The sequence below is a fragment of the Zootoca vivipara genome, chromosome 10, assembly GCF_963506605.1.
Source record: "Zootoca vivipara chromosome 10, rZooViv1.1, whole genome shotgun sequence".
Classification (NCBI taxonomy): Eukaryota; Metazoa; Chordata; class Lepidosauria; order Squamata; family Lacertidae; genus Zootoca; species Zootoca vivipara.
This window is the reverse complement of record NC_083285.1, coordinates 51582748-51590547: the sequence shown is the minus strand read 5'-3', so window position 1 is coordinate 51590547 and position 7800 is coordinate 51582748. Positions and strand designations below refer to the sequence as shown.

The 7800-nt window shown below is 46.3% G+C and overlaps 1 protein-coding gene across 2 annotated transcripts in view; it reads right to left on the bottom strand.

Annotated features, from left to right (window-relative positions):
* Positions 1-5011: 5011 nt before the first annotated feature.
* AGK (acylglycerol kinase) overlaps positions 5012-7800 on the bottom strand; it is a 39148-nt gene continuing 36359 nt past the window's right edge. For both annotated transcript variants that reach the window (XM_035127089.2, XM_035127087.2), the window contains one exon: positions 5012-6839. In XM_035127089.2, the coding sequence (XP_034982980.1) occupies positions 6705-6839 (135 nt within the window). In that variant the 3' untranslated portion in view covers positions 5012-6704. The remainder of the gene's footprint in view (positions 6840-7800) is intronic.

Below are 7800 nucleotides of genomic sequence, written 5' to 3'. Positions count from 1 at the left end.
TGTGGCAGCTGGTTGACTGCCCTCACTCCCAATGCAGGATGTGAGTGTAGAACTTCTCAGAGCTGCAAGTTTGCATTGTTCAACATGGACTTTCGGGCTGAGAATTTAGTTTGACTTGTGCCAGGGCTCACACGCAGTAACCTGCGCCTATTCAGGATCTGTTGCTTTGTGGCTTATTTTTTACTTCGCTTTCTCTGCCTGCCATCAAGGGCACTGTGATGCAGCCACAGCTCTGCATGTAAACACTGCAGAGAGCTTAGCTAACGGTGTCCTCTCGATGTTGCCAGACAACAGCTCCCAGCAGACTCAGCCAGCATGGCGAGGGATGATGGGAGTTGTAGTTCCAACATCACCTGGAGCTACATCCATGTTGGCTTGGCTCATTTCTTCAGCTGGTAGCTGACGGCTGGTTTGACCTCATTGCTTTGAACCCAGTGCCTCTGATCATACGCTAGGGATATAGGCAACCATGGGTGCTGCACCCGACTTTTGAGACGCAGCCATAGCTTTTTAGCCACCATGCAGATAAGGACAGCAGGATGGCTGAGGGACATGACAAAAGAAGAACCCTTTTGAATCTGGCTGCTCTGGTTTACTGGAGATTTAAAACGGGTGGACAAGCCGTATTCCTCCAGCTATTAATTGGACTATAGCTCCCAACAGCTCCAGCCAGCATGGCCAGAGATCAAAGATGAGGAGAGCTGTAGCCTAGCAACATCTGGAGAGCTTTGAGTTCCCCATTCCTCGTTTGGAGAGCACTTTGTTGGGCAGTGGGTGGAACAGGCCGAGACTATGCTGCTTTCCCCGAAGCCCTTGCTATAAATGGAAAACGCAGCCTGAGTTAGTTGCTAGCCAATGTTTTCATGTTGCCTTCAGACCCTTGAGACTTACCTTGAGCTCTATTGCTTTTTCAGAGGTCACATACCTACTATCAATGAATAATCTCAGCTCTTCTGCCTGGAGAGCCGCTATTCGCAGGCAGCAGAAAAAGCAAGATTTAAGAAATATACAGTACTTTTGAGCCAACCCCGGTTTTTATTTCTTTGGCCTAGTCATAGCGTATACTGTTTCAACCACTATCTTTTCAAGTATTCTCTGAGCTGCCTTGGTTTTTAAACCACTTCTTGGACTTTTAGTGTTCTGCACTCTTTGTGTGGAATACTTGGTGGAGTTGTAGATTATTATTATTATTATTATTGTTATTATTTATTAACACACCCCATATATTATGAATAGGGTGGATGCAATGGAAGAATCCTTTTGTGGGCCGCAATAGTGATGGCATTCATCTTTTTCTGTAGAGAAGACACATTCCTTCTACGTTTTAACCCACGTGTGCAAAATCTGTAGCCCTCCAAATATTGTTGAACTACCGTACATCATCCTTGGCTGGCACTGATGGGAGTTGGAGTCCAATAATGTCTGGAGGGCTGCCTCTGTCTTAACCCTTTCCTCCTACCTCATATTTAGCTGTTTTGTAGGGAGGAGCCTTCCTGCGTTGGGACTTAAGTAACTTAATTTTACATAGTGAAAGATAATAATTGCTCAGCACGCGACTCCAAGCTGCCAGTTTCTCCATTCACTCCCCTTGATATCCGTTGTGGCGGTCCTGATTTGTGTGCAAACCGAGCCTTTGAATTTGGGGTCTTTGCCTAAGTTTTGCTTCATTTCCCAAACTGCTAAGTGACTGATAGAAAATTGTGTTTGTAGCCAAGTACATAGGTCCAGAGTCAGGGTCCATAGTTCATGCATGGAAAGGACAAGAGTCAGCAGGACTCAGCTGTCGACTCCAGAAGTTCTATTTTATATGTGTGAAATATACTCGGAGTCGAGAGTGAATTTCATGCTCTTTATTCAGCTCGTAGTCATCAGGGAGAAGAAGAGAAGAATGCCCTTTTCCCAAAACCATCTGCTTATATACATTATTTACACAATGGGCTTTGCCTGATTGGCTACTTCAGGGCTACACCTGTGGGCCAATCAGTTTGTGGATTGACTTCTGCCAGCAGCCTGATTGGCTGCTCCTGCAGGCCAATCAGGTTGCGGATTCACTTCCACCTGGAGTTGGATTGGGTGGCTCCTGTGGACCAATCAGACTGCTGATTCTGGATCCTATTGTTCTATGATTCAGCTCAGTACATAACAATGTGTATGGGGTTCATAAATCTCTTTTAATTGCTGTGCACCTCTGAAACATGCTGTACCTACCGCAGCTTAAACTTTTTGGTCACCTAGCCTGAAACGCAGAAGAAGCTTTTCGTATGCCTGTTGACGGTCACGCTAGGAAGAAACTTCACTGCTTAATTTGTGCATGGCAGCAGGCTGCTTTCTAAAGGCACAGGAACAAGACCAGGAAAATAAAAGAAACTCTGGCAATTTGAAGGAGCAGGATTGAGCAGGAACTGTTAATGAAGCTGCTTGCAGGACCCCTTCCCTTGTTCATTTGTTCAATTGCTGTCAAATGGTGTGTGTTTTAAGAGAAGCTGGGGAAGGTATTTTTTTTTGGGGGGGGGGAGGGAATTTCTCAGAGGTGGGGAAAGATCACCAGTTCCCAAGCTCTGCTCCCTTGGGCCAGCTAGGGTGGGAGAGGGAAATAGCTTTCTCTCCAAAAGATCTATTGCTCTGGTTTTCAAATCCAAAACACTCTGCAGCTTCCAATTTGCAAAATAAATAAATGAACCACAGCCTCCCCCACTTAGGCAGGAGGAAGGCAATTAATTCTTCTACCACTTTCTTCCCAGGCAACAGAATTAAGGTTATTGTTCACAGCAGGAAAAGCATTGAAGCCAGGAGCAGAGGAGAGTGGATTCTTAAAAGGGAAATGCAAAGGAAAAACATGCAAGACAAGGTCAGAATATTGACCCAGGACCTTGCTTGGAAACATCTTTCTTGCTTCTTTCTGTGCTGGGCGTAGAGAGAACGCTGCATCCCTCCACCACCACCACCCCCTGCTCACTTTGCTGCATGCCACACCTTGTCACGTAATGGCGATCAGGCTAGTGCTTAAATGCAAGCCTGGATATTCCACTTCCCCAGCTCCTATTTTGTATCTGGCTCAGGCTTGTACATCTCAGGGGCTCCTGGAAACCTGAAGTCTGCCCAGGGTTGCTGTAAATTGCACAGTTAAAATGGCCTCTTATTGCTTGTTTTGCATAACTTAGTTCGCTTTGGCTAGGGAGGGTGAAGCACAGTTGCCCTGCCTGCTGGCCAGCCTACGTTATCTCCTTCCACCTTGACTTCTGAAATTTCATCAAGCTGTGCTCACAGCCTGTCTTTGTAACTGTCAGGGCTAGAAAACCCTATAAAACATGACTCCTGATGTCCTACAAACATGATTTTTAGGCCCATTTGCCCTGCCATAACTGGGTAATCCAGCCAGATTTCCTCTTGTAATAATAATAATAATAATAATAATGCAGGAGGCTGTAGAACAGGCATCCCCAAACTCGGCCCTCCAGATGTTTTGGGACTACAATTTCCATCGTCCCCGACCACTGGTCCTGCTAGCTAGGGATGATGGGAGTTGTAGTCCCAAAACATCTGGAGGGACGAGTTTGGGGGTGCCTGCTGTAGAAGCTTCAAGAGAAGAGCACCAATGTGACTTTCTACATAAGAAACAAACTGTGCAAACTAGCTGTTTAGGAGGAAACATGCTGAGCCATAGAAATGTTTAAAAACCTGTCCCCCCGAACTCTTATCTCTCTTTCCCCTCTTTCTTCACTTGGGTGTGGGAGAAGCAGGAAAAACAGCAACCTGCTAGTTCTCTTTCCTCCCATATGCATAATAAGATTTTGCTCCCGAAAAAGAGTGTAGGTGCCCTGCAATATGCTTATCTTAGCAATCAAAGTTCCTCTTACTTCTGACCCCCACAACCAGTTGGCTCCCCTGGCACAGAGAGACACCGCGCAATAAACTTCACATGCCCCAAGACAACATATGGGGATTGCAACGGTAGCGGGGCGGGAAACCGTTCTTCCAATCTGGTTTCTGAGGCAGCTTTAGCCTTTGTGCTTGATCAGCTGATCATAGCACCAGCCTGGCTTGAATTCTGTTTCTCAATGAGGAGCCTTGCTTTGGCCCTTTGAAAACTCCCCTATACAAGATCAATATTGTCTTTTTTGTATATTTATATTTGTTGTTTTAAAATTGAGTGCCTGGCACAGGAAAGTGCTGAAGCCGCTAGTTCTACTTTGCAGTGGTGCATGGATCATTGTAAATAGGAGAGATAAGTGGGAGCTGCAACAAAATGTTGCAGCGTGAAGTGCTGTTCGGGGTTCCAGCAAGCCTGCCATGCCTTTTCCAGGATACTCCACCCCCCTTTCCCCACCATTCAATGTGCACTGAGCATGCTCAGTCCTCATTGGGCTGTTTGGGGATTCCAGTTTCCTCCATTATTGCTTTTTCCTCTCTACAGATTTTTTTTTTTTTTTTGCATTTCTGCAGAGTTTATACTTGGGGTTCCCCCCAAAGCCTGCCGTTACCCGCCTTTTGTTTGTGGTTGTGCCATTTAAGGCTAGGCACTTAAAAGAGACAAAACGAGTTTGCTATTAGTATGTGATTGGCAAATGAGCGATGCTCCCTCTGCTGCATAGGCTGAAAAGTGCAGTTTGCTATGTAGACTTTATTGAGATGGAAGTTGTTGTTTATGTGTATGACCTACAGAGATCGCTCCTTGTTTTCTAGGTATTTCCCCAGCAGTAAGAAGCAGGCAGTGAGCCACTTGTTTATAAAACACAGCACCTATTTTTAAACCAGTGTGTGTCTCATATGTACCTAGAGGGGATATCACCATGGCACTGAACTATACTCTGCTCCTCCTTTTCCGTAACAATTATTTAAGTCACAGCCAGCTTTAGTCTCAACACACCATTGTGATTATGGTGCACTCTTTGAAACAAGCACAGCCCATCTCACTGGGCATACAGTGTAGTGGCAGCTGAATTTGTGAACTAACATTGCTTGGCATGACATTGGGCACTGAAAGCTTGGGTCTGTGATGGCTCCTGTGTGCAAGTCAGTGGGATGAGCAGGAACCTATGAAACAAGGCAGAACCTATTCTGTAAGTGATGGCTGTTGGCGAAAAAGAGCCGCTTGCTTTGTTGTAGAGCAGGTTGTGCAGAGCTTTCGGCCCTCTAGGTGTTCGTTTAATTATTTCAACACAGTTGTGTACGGGTCCCAATACGATCAGACTGAAAACGAGGGAAAGCTATAAAACGTCGCTGAACTACAACTCCCGCCAGCCCTAGCAAGCACCAGGGACGACAGGAGTCTATATTTCGGCACCATCTGGAGGGACAAAGGATCCCCCACTCCTGCAAGAGTTCCGAAAGCTTATTGTGGGGTATACTGTAAAAACATGGCATCTTCAACCCAGGTGTTTGCATAAAAGAAATTGGGAATCGGCCATCACAGTGGACCACCACTGCAAGACCCCCAAGCAATATACAGAACTGTGACTGGTTCACCTGGTACTTTAAAAAAGTAGGATCACGGCAGGAGCCCCGTTGGAGAGGGTTAAACTACACGTGGAGAGAGAAATGGTTCTCTGATCGAAATCACCCCTGCCTGCAAGGTTGCTAAGGGTCGCAGTGGGAGAAGAGCGAAGTTTGAGTTGTTACCAGAGTTTCCCCCTAGAAGGACTAATAGCTCAGGGAGAGATCTTGAGTAAGTAAAGGGGGATAAAACTCTCCCCCAGAACTGTTCCCTGAATCCAGTTTTGGCTCATCAGTAGTTGTGAAAGTTTAAGAACACCTGAGCGCACCAGGCGTTCCAGTCCCAATTCTCCCACATGTGGTTTGGCCATAAGGCTGCTTGCGATACTTCCCCACTTGATGTTGCAAGTATTTCTGGTAAAAGGGTGGATTGACTGAAACCCCTCCTGGTAGTGTCAGTGAGAGGGCATCCCTCCTCTCTCTCCCAGTTAAGAAATCTGTAGGGTGTTGTGATTTAAAGCAGCATCCCTCAGCAGCCGAGTTTAGTGTACAACTACCAATTTGATGTGGTCATAAAGGCAGCACAGGCTGTGATAATTCTAATATCTCTGATGAAGCGTGAATCTGATTTGATCGGCAGCTAGCCTCTCCTCACTAAGCTGTGACCAAGCACCTTCCTTTAGCGGTGTCAATTGTACCTGTGGCTTTCTTCATTTTCCCGCAAGAAGGAAAGCACTAAGTTTGTGGATTGCCACTGCTTATGTGGAGCCCGAGAGGGACTCGTGTACATACTATAATGGACTTTTTTTTACTCTATTAAAGTTCACTTTTAACACATACAGCCTTTTGTGCCTGCCAATTATTCTGAAAGTGCTATCATCTCAACATTCAACTTCTGCTTAAAATATCAATTCCGAGAGTAGGGGAAAGCCATCCTTCCCTCAAGAAATGGCCGAACGAGACCCAAATAAATATGTATGGATTTCTACCCTAACACTTCCAAGGCAGGGATCAAGCTACTTACACACAAAACACTGATCTGCGAAAAAAAAAGTCTTTCATTGTACTCGAGGAAAGGCATGCAAAACTTCCAGCTGCAGTTCTTTAAACGTAACCAATTTAACCCCCCTTTCAGAGACCCTTTCCATATGTGTCTTGTTTCGCACCTGACATGCCTGCTGGCCTTATCAAATGCAAACGCCAGCCTGCCAGCCAGGAACCGAGAGCATCATTTTGAAGTTCACACAGTTGGCTAGCGGCAGCAGCCTTTGCTAGGATGCGCCTTGAAGCATTTGCTCTCTCTTTCTGGCATCACAGAAAAACCGGAGTTTCCTGGGCAGCAGCTTCACTTCCACTGGCATCGCTTCATACTCCTCGCTGTCCACAGCCAAGAAGCCTTCCGTATCCTGCAGAGAAAGCAGGAAAGATGAAAGAGACATGCTGACTAAGGCTAGGTCTGAGCAGCTGGGGCTCTTTCCCTCCATGGTCACGTAGCCAGACATATACCAGACAGGGCTGGTGTTCGTCCTAGTTAGGGCTCCACTTCAAGGTGTTCTCTTCTGAAACACTTCACTGAGAAAGCACTGTTTATTTGTTTTCTAAAATGGCTGTTATCACAGTTCAAGGGTGTATTCCAGCCAGGTAAAGCTGTCAAGGCTATGCCCAGTAGAGGGGTGTGGCCTAGGTGATGTCACATGATTGACAGGAGGGCTGCCTGACTGGAGGGTGAGAGGCTAAATGGATTAGGGAATAGTCCTGGTCCCCCATGGCTGAGATTTCTCACCCCTGGCTCAAACTCTGCCAGACAGCATCGAGTCTCTCACTTAAGACAGCCTGCAAACTACAGCCTGCAAATTCCGTAAGCACTTCCCGGTTTGCATAGGGACCATCTAAGGAGGCAGTTCCTGAAACTGCCACCTGAAAGTCTTCCCTCACTGGATCCCTGCTATTAGAGGTGGGGGCCCCATCACCACCTCCTCGAAACAGGTTAGACAAATTAGTTCTGTTTAACCTCCTCTTCCCACTCCACCCCCCTCCGCCCCTAAGCTGCAGAACTGAAAAGTCCTTTTTCACCCATAGTCAATTTTGGGATTCCAAACAACCTACCCCTTAAATGTATAGCATGATTAGGGGGCAAAATCAATTTACAGGGTCTTGAATCTCCCCCTGCCCCCACTCCTTGTCTCTGTGTCCATCAAATGTGACTTTAACTGGGGATTATGCTCAGACAGGTGGAATTTGCATCTTGGGAATTTCTATGGACCTGGCTTCCTACCCATAACTACAGGATTCTCTGAAAGCTGAAATATAGGCTGCTATTTTGGAAGGAACTGAGGAGACAGTTCAATACCTTGGCTGGATTGGCCA